At 41.2% G+C, this 22502-nt stretch overlaps 3 protein-coding genes and 1 long non-coding RNA gene across 4 annotated transcripts; 3 read left to right on the top strand and 1 right to left on the bottom strand.

The window, feature by feature from the left end:
• Positions 1-3151: 3151 nt before the first annotated feature.
• On the bottom strand, positions 3152-11655 carry LOC131013311 (uncharacterized). Its single transcript, XM_057941388.1, has 2 exons — positions 10639-11655; positions 3152-5080 (listed from the first exon to the last, which is right to left on the bottom strand). Exons 1-2 carry the CDS (start codon positions 11544-11546, stop codon positions 3223-3225), a joined length of 2766 nt encoding a protein of 921 aa, XP_057797371.1. The 5' UTR covers positions 11547-11655; the 3' UTR covers positions 3152-3222.
• On the top strand, positions 9136-10635 carry LOC131013312 (uncharacterized). Its single transcript, XR_009097631.1, has 2 exons — positions 9136-9756; positions 9961-10635. It is a non-coding gene; the product is annotated as an uncharacterized LOC131013312 (long non-coding RNA).
• A 320-nt stretch (positions 11656-11975) lies between the features above and the next one.
• LOC131008288 (uncharacterized) lies at positions 11976-14715 on the top strand. Its single transcript, XM_057935175.1, has 2 exons — positions 11976-12012; positions 12284-14715. Exons 1-2 carry the CDS (start codon positions 11976-11978, stop codon positions 14713-14715), a joined length of 2469 nt encoding a protein of 822 aa, XP_057791158.1.
• A 1459-nt stretch (positions 14716-16174) lies between these two features.
• On the top strand, positions 16175-18796 carry LOC131008286 (uncharacterized). Its single transcript, XM_057935174.1, has one exon. It carries the CDS (start codon positions 16175-16177, stop codon positions 18794-18796), a length of 2622 nt encoding a protein of 873 aa, XP_057791157.1.
• The last annotated feature ends 3706 nt before the right edge of the window (positions 18797-22502 follow it).

Raw genomic sequence — 22502 nt, 5'->3', positions numbered from 1 at the left:
CACCTTGCCGAATTTTTAGGCTGAACAATGTTATTTTATTAGCGAGGTTGAAAAAAAGTTTCCACATAATAACACTAAGAATCTGGCAAGGTGATTCGTCATTGTATAGCCAGATTTTGTACAACGAGATATTTTTTGGACAATCATTAATGATAAGGGTATTTGAACAGAAAAAGAAAGTACGAGATATTTTTTGAAAATTTAAAGCTGAAAGTTGGAGATACAAATATGATTAACCATTTATCTATACATATTATAAAAGAGTGTTGTTTTACAAAATTGGTTTGCCTATTATATCCTTATGCTTTAATTTATTTTAACGGCGACAATGTGATATCATATATTGTCGTTGTTGTTTTATGGAGGGTGATGTCAGTCACGTTTGGATCAACATACACTAGCAATCTGAAACCACGAACAACGTTAGAGCCCTCCGAGGAGCACCAATGGGGGTGTCGATGGAAGGACCTCCGACGTTTAAATTAATATCGAATTAATGTGTTATTCGCCCAATAAATTATCCCAACCATTAAATTAATATTCTTTAAGCATAAAATTATCATAATAACATCTTCGATCTAAACAAAAAAAAGTAATAGTGTACGCCAACCATGTATGTAAGAACATGCATAAAAGTTTAACAATTTTCATACCTTAGGTACTATTCTTGAATCCTCAACTTCAGATTAAAATTCTATCTTACATTGGCAAATCATGGATGAATTAATAAACAAATTTTCGGGAGTGTTTCTAATGCATTTTTTTGTGTTTCTCAATTTAAGGTTTTTGAATGATTTGTGTTTCAGCAACCTTAATCAAAATGAAGTTCAGAAAAATACCTTAATGAATGCGAAATGTACGATCCAATAAATGAACTAAATGTTTGTTGTTGAGATTTGATTTTATTCATAAATGTGTAGTTGTGTAGGGAAAGTTTTTGCCAACCAATTTATTCTCGATTGATTTTTTTCTTTTTTGTTTTTTTTTTTATTAAAAAGTCACTCAACAAGTACAAGAAAATAAATGAGAAAAACTTATATATTTATCCAAGTCAATATCAACACCTTTTAAGGATATTTTAGACTTTTCACCTTAAAAACTGGCTATCAAACTTATAGTTTATGAAGGTTGATAAAAAATTCATATATTTTACCAAATAGGCTATATTCTTATGTATTGACTCTTTATGACAGAAGGGTATGTAATCACTTGACATTTTTTTAAAGGGACTATGTAAGCCCCCACTTTCTAACCCAAGTAAAAGCATATCTCCATTATGACGTGAATCTAGTATAACTCATCAAACTTATACATTTTAAAATTAATATTTTAACTACTATAAATAGGAATGCATTTAATTGACATATTCGATCAACATAAAGTCAAGGTCTTGACTTGAGTACAATATTTACCTATTTTTACTAAGTTATATATATATAGATTCCACCCGCACTCATATACGTATAATTACATTGTATAATAACTATATTTAAGTTTTTTTAATTTTTCATTGTTATATTTTATGCGACTAGCTTTTTTTTATCTAATATTGTTGAAAAAAGAAAGATATATTTAAACCCTTATGTTTTGATGATATCAAAACCACCCAAAGTTACACTCTAGCTAGCTGATGATGCTCCTATGATCTTAACTGTCTTAAGTTCTTTGTATAGCTTGAAGGATCAAGAAAATTGAAATAACTAAAGACATCGTCTCGACTGAAGAAGTGTTTGACAAAAAGACTCCACACGAGTCTAGAACATGCGGAAGATGCAGACTCAACTAAAAGCTCCTAACTAAAGGAAACTGCATCAAGAATGACTGAAGAAAGAAAGGCCACATGAATAAATTCCAAGACATGCCGCAGTCAATGAAGAAGTCAGAAGCATTGACTTTATAAGAAGATGTCCTTGTACCTGAGCCAGAAAAGACTAGTTGGTATATTACAATACCCCTTTTTAAAAGAGCGAGAAGAGTGTTTGTAATCGAGCTTGAGACTTAGACCAAGCTCAGTGGTTGTTTAGTACCAGTAAACTAAACAGTTAGGTTACTTAGCACCCGCAAGCTAAGTGTGTAAATCCAACTCAATGAGTTGGTTGCTGTAAGGAGTTTCTTTTCAGTATAGGTTGTTTTTCACCCGTAAGCATTGCAGATAGGTTTGCGTTGCACCCGTAAGCATCGTGGTTAGGTTTGTTGTGCACCCGTAAGCACATGCCCATAGTGTTTGTCAGACTAATCATCTGGCCGTGGATGTAGGAACGTTGTTTTCCGAACCACGTAAAAATTCCTTGTGTTCTTACTTGCTTTTATATTTAGTACTTGCGCATATCTCTGTTTCTCTAATACTGACTATCTGAAAAGAGTAACTAATGGATTCTCTGTGAAGAAAATCTTTCAAGGCTATTTCACTAAGTTTAATATTCCGCTGCTAGAGTTATAGGTTTAACTGATCAATCTTTAGATAGTAAGTTAAATAAGTAACTCTACTCTGTTTTACTTACGACTGAAGCTTTACTTGGACTAAAGTTAATTGACCAGCTCAATTAACTGAAGTCACCCACTGAACCTTTGTTTCAATATCAGCTGCCACCTCTTGTCAATTGAACCGCAAACTTTCAAAGCAGTAAAACTGTCTTTCAGTACAAAGGTGTTTGTTTTAAGTAAACATTTGAAAAATAGCCTACAGGTGTATTCCCCCCATACACCTGTCCTTTCAACCCTCAAGGATCTAATACTGTAGCAAGTACTGATATTTTTGTCGAAAATAGGAGAGGACAATCGTATATCCAAAATTCAGTTATAAGATATTTCATACTTTCATCAGGACCTTGTAGTGACAGTGAGCCTTGATGCATAGCTTCTAACTCATGACAGGATTTTGAGGTCCATTTGAGGCAGGTCGTGAGGAGATTTTGGAGATGAACGCTTTCAATGCTCTCTCAGAACCTTCTAAGTCTTTTGATACCTGATTTTATGTGAATCATGTTGTTGGATTCAACCCATTATTTGGGAGTTGATATTATTCCGTATCAATAGTTTTTAGCTTTTTTTGCAGATTTTGTATCATTTTACTATAAAAGGAAAATCCAAAAACTAAGTTATAAACTAAACAATACTCGAATTAAATATGTAAATTACACGAGCATAAATCTGATTCCGAAAATAAAAATTACTAGGGAAAGAAAGAAATACAAATATCTCCTTCAAATGAGCATATAATGTTCAACAAAGTACTCTGTAGTGATTATCAGTTATAGGCACATTTTCATGCATCTCCAAAGCCCTCAATCTTCTAGGAAGGATGCAGCGACCACCATGCCGCTGCTGCACAAACACAATCACAGCCAACAAGATAACCCCACAAGGGATTATGATGTCCCAAGCAGTGGAGTACATATCTGCAGCAGGATTGGCATAGTAGTATGTTGCATTCAGATCATACTTGGGGTAGTTGTGAGCCCTGTACTGGTTATAAGCATGGGGCACTAGTCGAACCGCGCTTGTCCCAACGTAGAATGGATGAGACAAGGCCTTCTCTGCTGAACCCCTCAACACATTGAGCAGGATTTGTGGAACAAGGAAGCCGTCAAGAATCAGACCAGCATAAGACCATAAAACGCCCCAAACAGCATATGTCTGCCTCATCCTATTCAGAAGTAAAGTGAGCAATGCACCTATAACGTACAACATCAAGGAAACAAAACCGGCCTTCTTCTCTTCGCTCCACGGGATTTCCTTACTCTGTTTCGCGGTCCAAATTAATTGGAAAAGGCGCAGTTGCAGCAGCAGTGCTACCATTGTGATCACCCTGACTGCAACTTCATTAGCTTCAAGCCTTCCGCCACTACCAAATTCCAGTGTTCTCTTATTGCGGTCTCCCAAAAACACGGCCTCAAAGTTCAAGACGAGCGGAATCATGTGCCCTATAGAGAGTACTACAAGCATGCCTAGTGAGACAGAAGAGGGTACCTCAGGGTTCCTCTTGACATGGAAGATTTGCAGAGCCACGAAGATGCACGTGAGCGTGTTGGATATCAACACCATCGCGATCTCCAAGTCCATTCTCCATATGGATCGCTCAGCTTCTCCGCGATAGTAAGCATAGGAGTGGAGTATGAGATCATCAAAGTGAAGCGGATCCTCTTTTAGTCGCGTGCTTCTAATGACCCCCTTTGTAAGACTTCCTCTCTCCCTATTCAACGGAGGCAAGTTGAATTCAACCACAATGTCGCAGTCTTTGAAAGAGTATGTTGAATTCTGAACAAGCCTTCTGCACCCCATCATGCAGAGGTGCCCATTTGCAGCATCATACACTCCTTCAGCTGTGATCTCCACTCCATCATCAAGACTCACCGGCCAATTAAGAATGGGTGATATGATATTATTGCTGGAGCTTTGTAGTTCAGCTTTGTAGTTACGGTTGATTCTTATTTTGTAGCTTATCTTTGTAGTTGAAGAAGTGGTGGAGACCAGTTTCTGAACAGGTTCAAGAACCGCAGCAGATTGAGCAACCGTATAAGGCACCGTTTCAACGGGTTGTGCTGCAATAAGCACATCGCCGCCTTCGCCACCTTGGTATGAATCATTTCCAACCCAAAGGGGTGTAGCAGATGCCCATGCCAATTCTTGGCCTTTGCCGTTTTTGATGATCATATCAAATCTCATATCTGGGGACTGCCCATCAGGAAACAAATCCCCCTTCTTGGCTGCCTTTTTGGTGCAAGACTTTCTTGCTTTATCCAACTCTGTGTATTCATATCTCTGCTCCGGTAAAGCCTCGACGTGATTTTGATGGCTAGTGGTGAGATTAATCTGTTTGAAGTAGCCTTTGGAGCTCCATATCTGTCCAGCGATTTTGGCATCATTTCTCATAGTGAGGAAAGAAGGGAACCTGAGAATCAACCTGGTTGTGCAATTCCCCACAACATTTCCCAATTCATAAGAAGGATTCAAGATTCCACACGCCACGCCGATCAATCTGTTGCTCTCATCATCCCACGACGCCTCCCCGATCACCGTCAAGCCGAGAACAAAGTTATCATAAAAACCACCCAAACGATTTAGAAACGTGGCCATGAACCTCGTGTTAAAAAACATGTTATCATCATAGAAGAGAGAATTTGTTTCTTGAATATTGTTCTTGTATTTCTTTTTCTTGATATTTCCTGCTGATACAATCATCCCCTTTTATAGTGTTTAGAAAGGGAGCTGATATTCTACAACATCATGAGGAACCCTACAACATCATGAGGATTCCTACAACATCATGAGGATCCCTACAACATTATGAAGATTCCTGCAACATCATGAGGATCCCTATAATTAAGGGATCCTTGATTATCTTTTGACTAACTTTATCTTTTGACTAACTTTTTTTATTCTCAACACTCCCCCTCAAGTTGAGTGACGGGATTTCCGATACTCAACTTGGAAAGAACTTCTGAGAAACTTTTGAAATCTACAGCTTTGGTTAGGATATCGGCGAGCTGATCTTCGGACCTCACGAACGGGAGCTCCACAATCTTTTCCTCAATCTTTTCTTTGATGAAGTGCCTATCCACTTCGACATGTTTAGTTCTGTCATGTTGAACTGGGTTCTCAGATATGCTGATGGCAGCCTTGTTGTCGCAGTACATTTGACACGTCTTTGTTGAGTGAAGTCCTAATTCCATCAACAATCTTCTTAGCCAAAGGACTTCGGTTAACCCACTCTTGATCCCTCTGAATTCTGATTCTGCACTTGAGAGAGCTACCACCTTTTGTTTCTTACTCCTCCATGAGACAAGATTCCCTCCGATGAATGCAAAGTATCCAGCTGTTGACTTCCTGTCTACTGGGTTTCCAGCCCAGTCAGCATCTGTGTAAGCTTGTACCTCGAGGTGTTCAGTCTTCTTGAACAGCACTCCATAGTCAAAAGTCTTCTTTAAATATCTCACAATTCTGAGCGCAGCTTCCATGTGGTCAGCCTGTGGTTGGTGCATGAATTGGCTAACAACACCAACAGCATAAGCAATGTCAGGTCGAGTATGGGAAAGATAGATAAGTTTCCCTACCAGACGCTGATATTGTCCTCGATCGGCTAACTGAGCTCCTTCCACAATTTGTAGCCCATGATTTACGATCATAGGAGTTTCTGCTGGCTTGCAATCTAGCATCCCAGTTTCAGCTAGGAGATCTAGAGTATACTTCTTCTGGTTGATGAAGATCCCCTTCTTTGATCTGAGAACTTCAATTCCGAGGAAGTATTTTAGTTTTCCTAAGTCCTTCATTTCGAACTCTTTGAACAAGCTTTCTTTCAACTTTTGAATCTCCTCTGTGTCATCCCCTGTTATAATCATGTCATCAACATAAATAACCAAACAAGAGATTAGATCACCTCGTTTCTTTAAGAATAAGGTGTGATCTGAGTTGCTTTGCTGGTACCCAAACTTCTTCATGGCTGCGGTGAATCTTCCAAACCAAGCTCTAGGAGACTGCTTGAGCCCATATAAGGTTTTTTTCAACTTGCAAACTTCACCCTCTCCAAAATCTCCTGAAAAGCCTTGAGGCACCTCCATGTAGACTTCTCTCTCTTCTTCAAGCTCTCCATGTAGGAAAGCATTTGTAACATCGAACTGATGAAGATCCCAGTCCTTATTAGCAGCAATTGAGAGGAGCACTCTGACAGTGTTCATCTTTGCAACAGGTGAGAAGGTCTCCTCATAGTCGATTCCATACATCTGTGTGTATCCTTTTGCGACCAATCGAGCTTTGTAACGCTCAATAGATCCATCCGGTCTCCTTTTGATTGTGAAGACCCATCTGCATCCAACAGTTTTCTTCCCTTTTGGTAGTCTACACTTCTCCCATGTATGGTTTCGATTCAGTGCACTTATTTCTTTCTTCATGGCATCTCTCCAGTGTTCACTTTTCAGAGCCTGTTCTGCTGTTTGTGGTATTTCTTCATCATACAGGGCCGCCTCATAAGCTGCGGCGGTTTTGGATATGTTTCCTTTTGCTACATTCCCAATTGCGTACCGAGAATTCTTCCCAAACTTTTCCGGGGAATACCGTTTGGGAGGGATACCCCGAGTACTCCTGGGTGGTAGAACATATCCCTTTGTACCTCCATTTGCTGTATTCTCCTCATGATCCCTTTCAACAAGGCATTGATTCTCTCCCTGATTCCTTTCAACATCTTGAGACATATGATCAGTGAAACCATAAATCTCAGTGGTAAGTTCAGGGGTGTTTACCTCAGATACCAGCGGCGGAGGAGATATTGACTGAGGAGGCGGACTAGGCGGACTTTGTACAGTAGTGGATGGAGTTTGCTCTGTGGCAAGGTTAACTTTTTCTGTTGGATCTGCTTCCGGGCTGTTTGGCATTGGTAACCAACTTAACAAGTCAATCTCACTCTCACTCTCCCCCTGACTGGTAAGGTGGTTATTGTAAAAATACTCAGTTTCAAGGAAATCACAGTTCATGGTGGTGATAATTTGACGGGTTTTGGAATTGTAACACCTATATCCTTTTTGATTAACCCCATATCCTACAAACACACACTTGACTGCACAAGGAGAGAGTTTGGTGCGTTCATGTTTAGGAATGTGAACGAAAACAGAGCACCCAAAGACCCGTGGTTGAAGTGTAAGGGCAATAGGTATGGAAGCCAGGGTAGACAATTTCTGTAATGGGGTTTTAAGTTTAAGAGTCCTAGTAGGGAGACGGTTGACAAGGTAAACCGAGGTTGCCACAGCCTCGGGCCAAAACGAGGAGGGAACATGAGACTCAATCATCATAGAACGAGTCATTTCAAGTAAAATTCGGTTTTTTCTTTCGGCAACTCCGTTTTGTTCAGGAGTGTGGGGGCAAGTAGTTTGATGAATAATCCCTTTTGTTTGACAAAAAATTTTCATGGAATTATTAACAAATTCCCCCCCATTGTCGGTTCTAAGGGTTTGTATGTTTTTCTGAAACTGAGTTTGAGCCATAGTATGGAAATGAGTAAATTTTTCAAAAACTTCAGATTTGTGTTTTAAAAAATATACCCATGTCATCCTAGTGCAATCATCAATAAATAACAAAAAATATTTAAAACCTTGTCCCCCTATCACGGGCGAAGGACCCCAAACGTCAGAATGAACTAAAGAAAACATAGAGTTCACTTGTGTATCATTTGATTTGAAAGATTGTCTATGGCTTTTAGCTAAGATACACGTCTCACAAGAAAGAGTATCACTTTGGAGTAATTTTGGAAATAAAAGTTTAAGGTATCCCGTGGAAGGATGTCCTAACCGACGATGCCAAAGCCAAGCTTCCCGGTTTGCAGTTCCGTGAGCCAGCATCACATTGCCTTTTTGAGCAATCTCATCCACATAGTACAGTCCATTTTTCTCAGTGCCACGCCCAATAATCTCCCCCGTCCTGATATCCTGAAGAAAACAGAAGTGAGGATGCATTAGCATGGTACAATTGAGTTCTTTGGTAACATGACTAATTGACAACAACTTATGAGATAGGGACGGAACATATAGACAATTGGATAATCGCAAGGTTGGGGTAATTTCTATATTTCCGGCCCCTTCTACTTGAGTTAAGTCACCATTAGCAGTTTGCACATGAGTTCTAAAGGATTTTGATGACTCAAGTATATCTGATTTATCAAAAGTCATAGTGTCTGTAGCCCCACAATCAAAAATCCAATTTTTGTTCCTACTGATTTGTTTATTTGAGACTTGACATGCAGTAGGGGTTTTTTTCGAATTTTCACAAAGTTTAGGGTCAAAATTAGACTTTTGCATAACTGTGGGGCTGTTTTGAATAACATGGGGTTCATTCTGGGATTTCCCTAAACTTGAGGGACTAGACTCAAAAAAATGGGGTTTCTTTTGCAATTTTCGAAAAATAGGGGACTGAAATTGAGAGAAGGCAAAAATGGGAGGGTTTGATGGATATTCATCAAACCCTATACCTAATATTTCCTCCCTTTGACCGAACAATCTCGCCTCTCTCTCCCTTTGACTGGAATCAGCCGCTGATTCCTCCTTTCCTCTCTCGGTTCCGCCTCCATTAACGCCGGCATAGGCTCCGGCAGTCGACAGCCTGATGTTTCCTCGGCCATCTCGGCCTGGGAAGGCGGTCGCGGTTACGCCTCTCTCGGCTCCACCCACGGCGGAAATCTCGGCTCCACCCACGGCTACCGCCGATCCGGCGGTCTCTCGGCCATCAACGCCGGCCGCTGCCTTCCCTTTTGCTTCCCACCATTCGGGGTAGCCGATGAGTCGAAAGCACCCTTCTTTGGTGTGCCTCGTCATTCCACAGTTTGTGCAAATGAGCTTCGATTTGTCCTCCCTTTTTGGTTTCGAAAATGGTAAGCCGGGACCTCTGCCGCCGGAGGTGCTGGCAGCGTGGGGTGGTCGGCCGCTGGTTCCAGAGTGGTGGCGGGAGGAGGCGAGTCCAGCCCCTATTTCTCCCGATGATGAGCCTTTATTTTCGGTAGAGTTGGTTGCCGGCTGCAGGATCTGTAGCCGGGCGGCCTCTCGTCTTACTTTTGAAAAAGCCGATTCGGCTGAGGGAATGGGTGTTTCTTTGAGGATGTCTCGGCGGATGTTATCGTATTTCCGATCCAACCCAGAGAGGAATTGATAGAGTCTCCGGTTCTCGATTAATTTCTGGTATTTATTGATTCCTTCTTCACAACACCCGAGAGGATCCGGCTCCCTTCGATCGATGGTGAGCCAAATCGCCTGCAGTTCGTTCCAATAATCCTCCAGAGTAAGTACTCCTTGGCTTACTTTGTTGGCCTTAACTTCAAGGTCGTAAATCTGAAAAGGATCGACCCCGCTTCCATAGGTGATAGCGAGGCTATCCCAGACAACTTTTGCCGTTTGGTGTTGAGCAAAGTTCACCACTAACTTTGTTTCCATGTTTTGTATGAGCCATGAAAAAACTGATAGATCTGTTTCCTCCCATTTGTAGTAGTCGGGATCCGTTGTTTTTGGAGGTGGTGGTCGGCCGGTGATGTGGCTGGATTTCCCTCTACTCCCTATGGCCACCTTCATGAGACGAGCCCATAGGGCGTAGTTATTGCCATCAAGCTTGATTCCCAGCGAGATGGTGTTTGAGTTTTGCACTAAATTTGCAATCTGTAGTGATAATTCTTGTGAGGCTGTTGTTTTTGGATCGGTAATTTGGGTTTCTTCTGACATGTTTTGTTTTGTGGTTTGTTTTCAGGAGAAACAGCGTGAGATAAGAACAGGTTTGATCGAAAAAAAAAAAGGTTTGAGTAAGGGATTTGGAAACTATGATGATAATTTTCTGAGTTTCAAGGATTTAACCTTGCTCTGATACCATGTTAAAAAACATGTTATCATCATAGAAGAGAGAATTTGTTTCTTGAATATTGTTCTTGTATTTCTTTTTCTTGATATTTCCTGCTGATACAATCATCCCCTTTTATAGTGTTTAGAAAGGGAGCTGATATTCTACAACATCATGAGGAACCCTACAACATCATGAGGATTCCTACAACATCATGAGGATCCCTACAACATTATGAAGATTCCTGCAACATCATGAGGATCCCTATAATTAAGGGATCCTTGATTATCTTTTGACTAACTTTATCTTTTGACTAACTTTTTTTATTCTCAACACCTCGCCTTTTTGGATCCTTCGAGACACTGAATTGAAGTGAGAAAGAGAGCGCGAGGCAAGAATCCATCACCATCACCGAGTGGCGAACAATGGTGAGGCTGAGGCCCCGCGCAGTCCTTTGCATACTCCAACTCCAGACATTTGAGACGCCTCATCACCACCGAGCAGAACTCAGTATCGTCGAGACTCAGCGACTCATCTTTTCGGCTGGGAAACACTCTTCCGACTTCCTCCGTAACCAACGAGTATTTGTAGTTGGAAACTTCTAGAAAATCGAAAATCAGAATGGGGTCGAAGTAGGACGGATCATTTGCAGAAGCTCTGCTCTCCAAACTCCCGCTCACGACACTCGTATATATCGTCGGATTCTCGTCGTCCGCAAACTTGAGCTTCAGAACAGCGTCACGGTCGATGCCTCTCCACCAAGTGGATCCAATCATACAGAGCTTCCTCGATTTCTCCGACCAGAATCCGTTCATCGGAAACTTGATCGATCCGCTTGCTCGATTTCTACGGCGACTGTATCGGCCGTCGCTATAATTGGTAGTAACATCATCGTAGTTGTATGGAGATTGAATGTATAGGAAGCCTTGGACCTTGTAGACGCCGGCGGAGGTAGTTCGATAGAAATCCGGTTGAAGTCGAAGCCTGAGATTCTTATCAGCGTAGTAGCTATTATGGTGTGGATCTATCCGTAGAAGGCTGCCGCCGCCGATGAAGTAGGTTGTGGAAAGGGAAGGTAGAGAGTCGTCGCTGCTGCGAGCAGTGATGTTGTAACGAGGAATTATGGCAGAACAATATTTGGAATATGAGTCATCATCAGTTTCGGATTTGGAAAAGGCATGATTTTTGCAAATACTAGCAAAGAGAAACAGGCACAAAGAAATGCAAAACCGCCAAGACTGCATTGTAGAAGCACAAGGGTTGAAATCTTACGAGCTCTGCAACAAATTACGACAGAAATTAAGAAGAAGAAGAAGTGGTCATAGTCAACTCAAAATTGCATAATCTATGCGACCTCCAATTTGGTGGCAGAATAGTTGAATTAATATTTCACATTTCATAAGTAAACTGCTAATTATTTAATCCATTTAGCAGGCTGAATGAGGACACGAAACATATTCACACCATTTCCATTGTAAAGTAATACGACCACATTCATGATTCCGACGCAAGCAAAAGATTCTATTTGTTCAGAGTTGTAATTTAATCTAGCCTGTTCAATGGATTAATTTATTAGCAGTTTTCAAGAAAAAACAAAAACAAAATGATTAGGTGAATTCAATTTATTCTGCCAGCAAATCGATGTTGATAAACGATGCAATTTGGAGTTGACTATGAGCACTTGTTGTTCTTCTTCATCTCCAGTTTGCTGTATGTAACTATTCGCTTGTTGCAGAGCTTGTGTCATTTCAAGTTTTCAACCCTTTTGCTATTATGCAGTCTTCACGATTTTGCATTTCCTTGTGCTTGTTTCTTTTGGCCTTTTCTTCTTCTTCTTCTTCTTCTTCTTCTTCTTCTTCTTCTTCTTCTTCTTCTTCTTCTTCTTCTTCTTCTTCTTCTTCCAAAGCTTCTAAATCCAGCCCCGCTGTTAGTGCTGACGAATTACACTCTACACTTTCCTTTTTCACATCTTATTACACAGGTGAAGAAGCACTTATTGGCAAGTTTCCACACAACACTACACATTACTACTTTACGAGGAAATATGCAAGATTACAAATCCAGGAGCACTGCAAAACTAATTCAACGGGCGTCTACCAAGTCAGAGCTTACTTGCTCATCCAATTTCCATACTGGTATGGCGGCGATCCTCCTTCAACTCATCATAACTACGCTGCATCTCGCGTTGCAAGTAGAGCACAAGGGCTGATCAGATTTTGGCTGGAAGGTTTGTGGTCCGACAAGTCCAGGCAGCTCCTGATGGTCGGATCTGCTCCTTGGGTGGTTGAGGGCAACCCCATCATTCTTGATGCTGTTCTTGATCTCAACTACACAGCCAAGAATAATCCAATCCTTTATAATTCCTACATTAGTGGGAGCTTAAAGAGCACTGTTGGTGCCAATGATCCTGGCTATTTCGACCCTTTATCTATATTCAGTTTCCCAGTACTTCCAAACTACAATTACTCCCTTCTTTCACAAGTAGTATATCAAGGCCGCACGTTTTCGAGTGACTCTGATGTCGCAGGAAACTCATGGCTAACTAATGAGGGACACGAGTATTGCTGGGTGATGATGAGAGAATCGATAGTTTTGGAGGTTGAGTATGGAGCAGAGTGCAGGGAAGCGCATTGCTCTCCACTCGATGGATCATCGTTGCCGCGGTTGCTGCTCTTCACTCCAATCCAGTGCTCTGCAGCTGAGAGAAAGCTGAGGTACATAGCCACATTTCAGAATACCAAATATGGTCAAGCCTTCGGCCTTAATTCAACTGTCATTGGAGAGGCATCGTGGGACGATGACAAGAAAGAGCTGTTTGGCATTGCTTGCCGATTCCTTGATCCATTGAATCGCTCTGCAGATGAACAACTGGACTGTACAATGAGGCTGAGCCTCAGCTACACTTCAATCTTCACTGTCAGAAACGAGCCCAAACTCGCTGGCCGATATTGGAGCACGAGACACAGACATAACTCCACCTACTTCCCATATATGAATCTCACAAAATCTGATGGGATTGGCCTCATCACTCTCCCAGACGTGAGATACGAGTACACAAAATTGGATCAAGTGAGCAGAAGTTCATGCGTCGCGAAAAAGCGGGTGAAGAAGGGGAGGAACACATATCCTGATGTGCTTTCTGGTAATATGAGATTTGATCTTTCTGTTGAAAACTCCAGAGGCCAACAAATCAGTTGGGGCTCCGCTTCACCTCTTTGGGTCGGAAATGATGCGTATATGATGATCTCTGGTGGTGAAGCTCACCACACCAACACCAACACATCCCACTCAAAAATCAGCTATATGATAAGCTTAAGCTCTTCTTCAGAGATCGAGTTTGGTTCTCTGTTTACGAGTCTCGACTGGTCAACCAATGGAAATTATGAAGTGGAGATCACAGCTGAAGGAGTGTACGATGCCGAAACCGGGTACCTCTGCATGGTGGGGTGCAGAAAGGTGGAGCCATATGGAAAGAGCTCAGCTCATATTTCCGGTGACTGTGAGATTCTTGTGACACTCCAGTTTTCTCCACTCACCGGAAAGAGAGGCGGCCGTACCAAGGGGACCATCACGAGCACGCGAGCCAGAACAGACCCTCTTCACTTCCACGACATGATAATGAGCTCCGCTGGTTATTATGTCGAGGAGGCTGCACGCACGGTATGGAGAATGGACATGGAGGTGGCCATGGTGTTGATATCCAACACCCTCGTCTGCGTGTTTGTAGGGCTGCAGATAAGGCACGTGAGAAGGTATTCCATGGTGCCATCATCCATTTCACTCTTGATGCTTCTAATACTCTCCGTGGCGCACATGCTCCCGCTAATATTCAACTTGGAAGACGTGCACTCGAGGAGACACCGCGGCAACGGTGGAAGGCTTGAAGCGAATGAGGCGGCGGTTAGGCTGAGCTCCTTGGCAGCGCTCCTGCTGCAACTGCGCCTCCTCCAGTTAGTTTGGACTGCCAAACAGAATGGAAGTAGCCCGTGGGGTGGCGAGAGGAAGCCCGGGTGCGTGTTGGTGTCGTTGTATGTTGTAGGTGGCTTGCTTGGTTTGGTGTGGAACAAGTATAGTGTGTGGGGAGGTCTAAGGTATTATGGTGGTTTGATTGTTGATGGCTTCCTTGTTCCACAAGTGGTGCTGAATAATGGCTTCCTTGTTCCACAAGGGGAAGCTCTGGTGTGGCCATTTTATGTGGGGATTAGCGCAGTTCGGGTGGTACCTCACGCTTATGATGTGTACAGGGCACACAATTATCCGGCTTATGATGTTAAGGAAACATACTACTATGCTAATCCAGACTTGGGATTCTACTCGAGGCCTTGGGATGTGGTCGTTCCTTTTGGAATCATCGCTTTGGTTCTCATCATTTTTCTGCAGCAGCGCTCTCGTGGCTGCGGCCTTGCACTTTGAATTCACTATTCAGACTTGCTTCTTCAAACTATCCTAATTCATTGCATGTGTTTTTCACTCTTCCATCTAAATTGATACTCTTCACAAATAATCAAATTCTATTTTATCAGTTATTTTCTTGATTACTCCATGAGTGCTCATTATCTTTTCCAACTGGATTTTCAATTAATCAACTCATAACCAATAAACAAATCCGAGTCTACCTACTTTACTAGGTCACATGAATGAATCCGGAATCGAAATTTACTAAAATTGTTCTTAAAAATATTTATAAATGACAGTCTTGGTTGATTAGTGTGTATTTGGTAGCAACTACCAATAATGTACTATACCCATCAACTTGGCCTCAATTTGAATGGCTTAAAGAAATAATGCAGATTCCTGAATTGTTTAGTTTGTCAAACATAGAATCTAAAGATTCTGATATGGTAGTAGTACCACTTGACCTACTTAAACCATATCACAGCCAGGAAGACTTCTGGGAGTCTTCATAGAAAATAAGCATTTCTTATAGTAATTGTCAACGCTAATAAATTTGTCTTCTCTCGAATAATATATCAACAAGTCAACCGCTCCTGCCTGCCTGCATGAGTAGAAAATTATATGCTAATAAGATGTAGGCATAATTACATTTTCATGAAAACCATCACTAATATTCATGAATATTATTAACTGATAATACACCTTTCTTAGTTTTCTTCTTCTTGATTTTCAGTTTTCTGAGAATTTGCTGTTTGGTACTGAACAACGTCTTCATCCTGGATTTGCATCACCTTTTGCTTCTTTGTTTCCTGCCTTTTCTACTTCCATAGTCCCTAAATCAAATCCCACAATTCGTACTAACAAAGACTCCATACCATATATATTTACATCTTTCTTCATAGGTGGAAATACGATTCTTGACCTCAAACCATTATAAAAGAACTACCACCTTGTTGGGAAAGTATCCCAAAATTCATAATCTTCCAGATTACCATGAAAGAGTTTGCTCCGTTTGATGAAAATGAGCAACTGTTGAAAGCACGCGTCGTGCTTTCCTCCTTTTTTGGTTTGAATCTAATCAAGTGACAGTTACACTTGTTTATGCTTCTTTCTTGAAATTATCTGCATATGTCGTGCTGTTTCTTGGTCTTCTTGTAATACTGTTTTGTATATGTAATGGATCCTTGTTAATGTACAACTCTAGATTTAAATGCAACAATGATAAAGTTACACAAAAATTTGTTGAAACCTAAGTCACTTATTATAATTTTACTAAACTTGGATCGTGTCTAGATGGTGGATGGGTGATGCATAAAATAATTAGCAGTCAACACCATGTGCCTGCCAGGAAAGAGAGGACTAAATATATGCAATTTTTGAAAGACTTTAGACTTTAAAAATACGTAACAGTAAAACCTTCTTCTTCTTCTTCTTCTTCTTGATTTTGGTTTATTTGAATTTTCTGTGTTGCTATACAATGCCTTGTTCATGGATCTACATCTCCTTCCTTTCCACTTGTATCTGCACAGTTCATGCCTTTTCTTTCTCAAATTCCACAACTGTTTCCTACACAGATCATTGCTCTTCTGTAGTGCCTCAATCCATCCCAAATAACTGCACTTACAAAAACTTTATACCGCGTTTCATCACACCTCATTTCACCGGTGGAGAGAGCCTCATAGGCAGGAAAGCAGGGAACCAGCCCAATCAAAATCTTGCCAAATCTCTCTTACTTGAATTTCAACCAAAATTCAATGGAACTGCTGAAAATGGCATCTACAAGGTCGAGGCCTTATTGCATATCATGTATGCATTCCCGTTTTATCACATCCCCGGATACACAGGATCTTATTACGAAACCACTAGAGATCAAGAGGCCATCACATTCTTGCTGGAGGGCTTCTGGTCCCAGATTTCTGGGAACCTTTGTATGGTTGGATCTGCTTATTTGGAGCTCGAGGGGGGCTGCTGCGTCAATCTGGATGCTGTTCTTAAGCTGAACTACGCAGCTGAAGATAATCCGTCTGTGTATACTAGTCTTATAAGTGGGACTTTACACAGCACTCTATTTGCTGGTGATCTAGCTTACTTTGATCCAATCTTGATATACAATTTTCCTGTTTTTCCCAACTATACCTACTCCCTGGTCCCAAAAGAACTCAATAGCATGTTTCTGAATGATTATGTCTTCCCAAAAGATCGGTCCCTCAGTTTGGAGTCGTCTAGTTTCTGCTCGGTGGTAACAGCAGGACAGGCTTTCTTGGAGTTGGAGTATGCAGTAGAGTGCTCAGATTCTCAGCATTGTTCTCCACTTGGTGATAGGTTCTCTCAATTCTTGCCTCCCTTTCTTTACATGCTCCCTTTGCAGTGTTGTGAGGATAAGAGAGAGCTTAGATACTTGGCAAAATTTCGACATAACAACTTTGCTTACAACAAAACTTTTAACCTTGATTGGACTCTGATTGTGGAGGCATCATGGGATGATGAGACTAATCAGTTGTTTGGTGCCGCGTGTCAGATCTTGAATCCGGCCGACCATTTTGGGAATGCCGTGGGAGATTGCACAATGAGGCTTAGTCTGAGGTACCCTTCAATCTTGGATATCAGAAATGAGGCCAGAATTGTTGGACAAATTTGGAGCTCCAAAACTGCTGAGGAGTCTGGCTACTTCAGAAGGATCAGCCTCACCGATACTTCTGAGAATCGCGTGGTGGCACTGGGCCACAGATATGAATACACAGAGATGGATAGAGCGAGGGAGTCGTGCCCCGTGAAGAAGTTTGAGAAGAATGGGAAAACATATCCAGTTGGGAACTCTTATACTATGTCTACAAGATTTGATGTTTTTGTTGAAGGCCAAAAATGTGGTTGGGGTTCTGCTGTGCCTTTTTGTGTTGGAGCTGAAATTTTTGAAGTGGATCCTAGGGCACAGCCTGAGCCTATGATCAGATCAGAAAATGCCCTTTTCAATATAAGCTACAAAATAAGCATCAATCTGTATTCTGAGGCGAAGTGGCCCAAGATTAATCCCCATCGCGAAATGATCATCACAGCTGAAGGAGAGTATGATTCTGAGACTGGATATGTTTGCATGGTGGGGTGCAGAAAGTTGAGGCCACAGATTCAAAGTGGCTCAACTTATGCAGCAGTAGACTGTGACATAGTTGTGAAGTTTGAGTTTGATTCCTTGGATAACAATGGTGCCTTTCTTAAAGGGAGCATCGAGAGCACAACATCACAAGCAGATCCTCTCCATTTCCCGGATTTGAGCCTCCTGTCACCCTTCCCTCATCATGACTTTGAAGTGAATCTACCTCCGACGTGGAGATTGAACGTAGAACTGAGCATGCTCGTGACATCCAACGCGCTCTCTTGCCTCTTCGTGTGGCTGCAGATTCGCCATGTGAGACGACACACTGAGGTGGCCTCTTCCATTTCTCTCCTCATGATCCTAATTCTGTCTCTAGGCCACATCATCATATCAGTAGCTTTCAACTTCAAAATCCTGTTTCCCAGCAACCAAAAGGAGCAGACATTCCAAGATAGCTTACTAAAGAATGATAAAGTAGCATCAATGGTGATCTCCGTGATAGAATTCGCTCTGCACATACGCCTATTCTACGTCGTTTGGAATGCAAAATCAAATCAAGGAGGCTCGTGGATACGTGAGAGAGCAGCCTCGCTCGTCTCAGTGTCGCTCTGCATTTCTGTGGGCTTGCTCAGCTCAAGGCCGTATGCAGGTTTGATGTTGGACGGATTTCTTCTTCCGCAGATTCTGCTCAGTATTTTGGGAGATTCAACAGAGAAAGCTCTGTGTGCTGCGTTCTATGCTGGCATGAGCGCAGTTCGATCAGCGCCCCATGCATATAACCAGTACAGGAAACACAATTATCCAGCTTTGTCCAATGTTGATCAAACTTTCTATTATGCAAATCCAGCTGCAGATTTTTACTCAGCAGCTTGGGATGTGATCATTCCTTGTGGTGTTATCGCTTTGGCTGCGATCGTGTTTCTGCAGCAGCGGCATGGCGCCCGCTGTCTTCTTCCTCCAAGATTCAAAGCTCTGCTCCAGTGGAAATATGATTCGAGACTCATGTAATGAAGCAGAACTTAATTTTCGTATACATGTTTGATAGTGGGGTTGTTGAAAATTGGTTTTGAGTTGATGAATGTTTGTGCAATTTTTTGAGTAACAAAAAAAAAATAATTTACTAGAATTAAATGGCATATATAGGCTCAAACTAGGTTTTTGAATATATGACCGTAGTATATTTATCGGAGGTTTGCAAAAATACCCAACTTCTCAAAAGTGTCTACAAAAAATACCTAAATTTTATATCATCTACCTCCTATATTCGTTTCTCTTTTTTAATAATTGTTGCTTACACAATGTCATAGAAGAATGTGGCGTGCTGTCGAGAACAAATAATTACATAGTTGATTGTACTTAGATTCTATTTTAATTATCTGTAAATATGCGCGTGATGTAATCGATTATGCCCCCCGCATAATAAATTATGTGGCGACAGTATAATGGACAATCCCGGACGATATAATGGATTATGTCGGCGGTATAATAGATTGATACATATATGCATAAAATGAGTTAATTTATTTTTAAAATGCGCACAAATTACAGTTTGGGTTGGGTCGAATGCCTTCCCGAGACTTTATCAGTTAGCCGCCAATAAGAGAGCAACTATTGGGGAGTGGGGGAGATGGGAAGAGGGGACTTGGGAGTGGGAGTTTAAATGGCGTAGGGAAGTGAGGGATAGTGAACAGGAGGTTATTGACAGATTAACCAATTATATTGGTCAATGTTCCCCTTGTACAGGTACCAACGACACTTGGATTTGGCTGGTTGCACCAGACGGGAATTTCAGTACCAAGTCGGCATACACAACGATCAAAACCAGAAGGAGTGAACCAATTAGGCAGGTCATTGACGCAAAGACCCTCAATGCAGTTTGGAAGGCTAAAACTCCACATAAAGCCTCGATGACAGCATGGAGAATGCTGAAAAATCGTCTCCCGACATGCGATAACTTGAGGAAAAGGAAGATTCCGGTGAGCGAGGAAGACTCGAAGTGTGGAGAGTGCGGTGGGGTGGAAGAATCGATCAACCACCTTTTTCTTCTCTGCCCAAAGACGGAGGAGGTGTGGAATGAAATTCAAAAATGGCTTGGCATCACAACAGCTAGGCCATTCTCCATCGACAAGCACCTTGGTATGTTTACGAGTTTCAGAAATGATAAGAAGATTCAAAACTTGCTCTTGGCTATTTGGATGGGATGCATTTGGATTTTGTGGAAAAAAAGAAATGAGAGACGTTTTCATAGTCAAGATTGGGCGACAAAAACTTTTGTTTGGGAGATTAAGACTAGAGTGTGGTGTTGGAATAAGATTTTGAAGATCGTTGACAAAGAGATCGAGTTGGACTCATGGTGTTCCAACAATTTGATTTGTAAACTGTTGTAAGTTCTTCGTGGTACTGCTGGTACCTCCCTTAATGATATCATTACTTTTTCTGATAAAAAAAAAATTACAGTTGGAAAAATACGATTGGTAGATTCAAAATGTGCAAACTACAGTTGAAAGTTGAAACAATCGTCAACGGAATTGTAAAATGCGGAAGTTCAGAAATAGATTATGCGTCGGTGGTATTAATGGGAGGTTTTAGTACAAAGACATGATTATTGTTAGTGGGGTCGGGATCGGCAAATCAATGTAGAATCTTTGTTAAAATTAAAGGTAGTCAAATTTTGGCTGCAAAGTATACTTCAATGTCAGATTTTGTTCCATGTGTGTTATTTAACAAATATTTAAATAATATGATGGATATGTGGTGTAGATGTTTGAAAAAATGATATTTCTTGTAGATAGTTTGAGAAAAGTAGATAGTTGAATATATGGATAATTGCATGTAATATCACCACCTTTAATCAAAATCCAATTTGTCCATGACCTTTGAATTTTCCAAAATTTATCATAACATTTCATTATTGTTCAATTTGCCCATACCAAACTTTTTGACTTATTTAGATTTTCCCCAAATTTGCACAAAATTATACAACAACCCCCATCTTCTTTGATCTTTGAATAAATAGGAAAAGGACCCCCAACATGAATTAAGCAAAATACGCTTAAAAGTTTTCTAAAATAAAAGAACAATAATCAAATTAATAAAAGGCCCAACATGCTTCCGTATCACTTCAAAATTAATCTAAACATAAACCAATTTCATACCTTTAGTCGAATGGTCTTCTTCAGGAGTCAGTACTTGTTGCGTTTTACGGACCGTCTACCCCCTCGGCTCCGTCCAACCACGCACTTGCAAGAGATGGTTGCAACCTTCCTCCTTCACTAAATTTCGACGTAAAATATTTTGTTGAAAAATGAAAGAAAATTCTTACTAAACCGGAAAGTTGAGCAAAATAAAAGCGTTCATAGAGGAATTATAGAATATTTAATTTATTTCATAAAATCTCCCTTAGGGAGGAGATAAACTTGTTTTAGCTACTCATTAGTAGCTAATACTTGTATACATAAAAGAAACTAAAAACTAGAACTTTAAAAACTTTTAAAAACAGATAATTTAAAATTACAAAGATAATTTCTAGAGAGAGTGTGTGTTGTGTGAAGGTGTTGTGTTTTTCCGGATGCCTTCTTCTCTCCAGAGCTTGTGGTTTTATAGAGGTTTGATGCCCTCTATAAGTCTTGGTGGTTGGCCTCGGATTCCTTTCCATTGAGGCCAGCTCATGGATTGTGACTGCCACCTTCTTTTGTCGGCCATGATTGCCGACACTAGTTAGTGCCTTCACATGGAGCTGAACCTTCCTTTTATTATATTGTGATAATTATTGGTAAGGGCCAGCTGCTTTTTCCTCCACTCAGCTTTGTTTTCTGCTTTTTGGTGAGTGGAGCTTCTGTAGGATTACCCACTTTCGTCTTCAGTGGGTAATTAGTCCGCATCCACCCATTTTTGTCGTTTTTCTTTTAGTGAGTGGTCCTCCTGTTTCGAGTCACATGACTCCCTTTTCTTTGTCGGGCATCTTACGTTTTTGGCACCCTAGGTGCTCGTCCTCGTGGAATCTTGTGCTCCTCATACTCGTAGGACCGGAACTTATTTTTATCGGGTTTTGGAAGGAAACCCTTGGAAAACTCCGGTTCTTTCTGCATGGGACATTCCACGCAGACGTGTTCATTCCAATGGCCCAAGTGAGCCATATTACAGAACTTGCGACGAACCTCTTTGCTCCCCGCGATCTTGTTTTGCCAAAGTGTTAGCCTTTTTTCTTCAAAGGCTTTTTCAGCATACTTGGTAGTAGTTCCTGTCATGGTATTTAACAAGAATGATCACAAATTCGAATTCTGAGAGAACTTGAATCTAGACTTAACTTTGTCCATCTCTATAAGACAGACCTATAATCCTCATGCTCGCCTTGTGGAAATATGTTCTTCCGTAAATGTGGCGACAATAGAAGACTGATGGTCGGGAGCCTTGATTCGGTTCAAGGCTTGATTGTCGGGCCGTCGAAGCTTTATGAAATGGAAAACCTCATGGTTGCCCTTTCCTATCGGTTCTGGCGCTGCACTATAGAAATACAGTTCCAAAACATCCCCTCGTTTGAGGGACTCATTGTTCGCCAGGCGTCGTAAACTGTTTCTTGGATCCACCTTGGTATACCTTTGATTTCGTTGAACGCCGGGAAGATAGTATAAACCGAGGCTAGCACCCCGAATTCATACCATTCCTTGACATCTTGTGGATTGGCTCCGGTAGTCATCCACACTCGAGGATATTT

This window comes from Salvia miltiorrhiza, chromosome 2, assembly GCF_028751815.1.
Source record: "Salvia miltiorrhiza cultivar Shanhuang (shh) chromosome 2, IMPLAD_Smil_shh, whole genome shotgun sequence".
In the NCBI taxonomy this organism is placed as follows: Eukaryota; Viridiplantae; Streptophyta; class Magnoliopsida; order Lamiales; family Lamiaceae; genus Salvia; species Salvia miltiorrhiza.
Note: the sequence above shows the minus strand (reverse complement) of the source record. Positions and strands in the feature narration are given on the sequence as shown.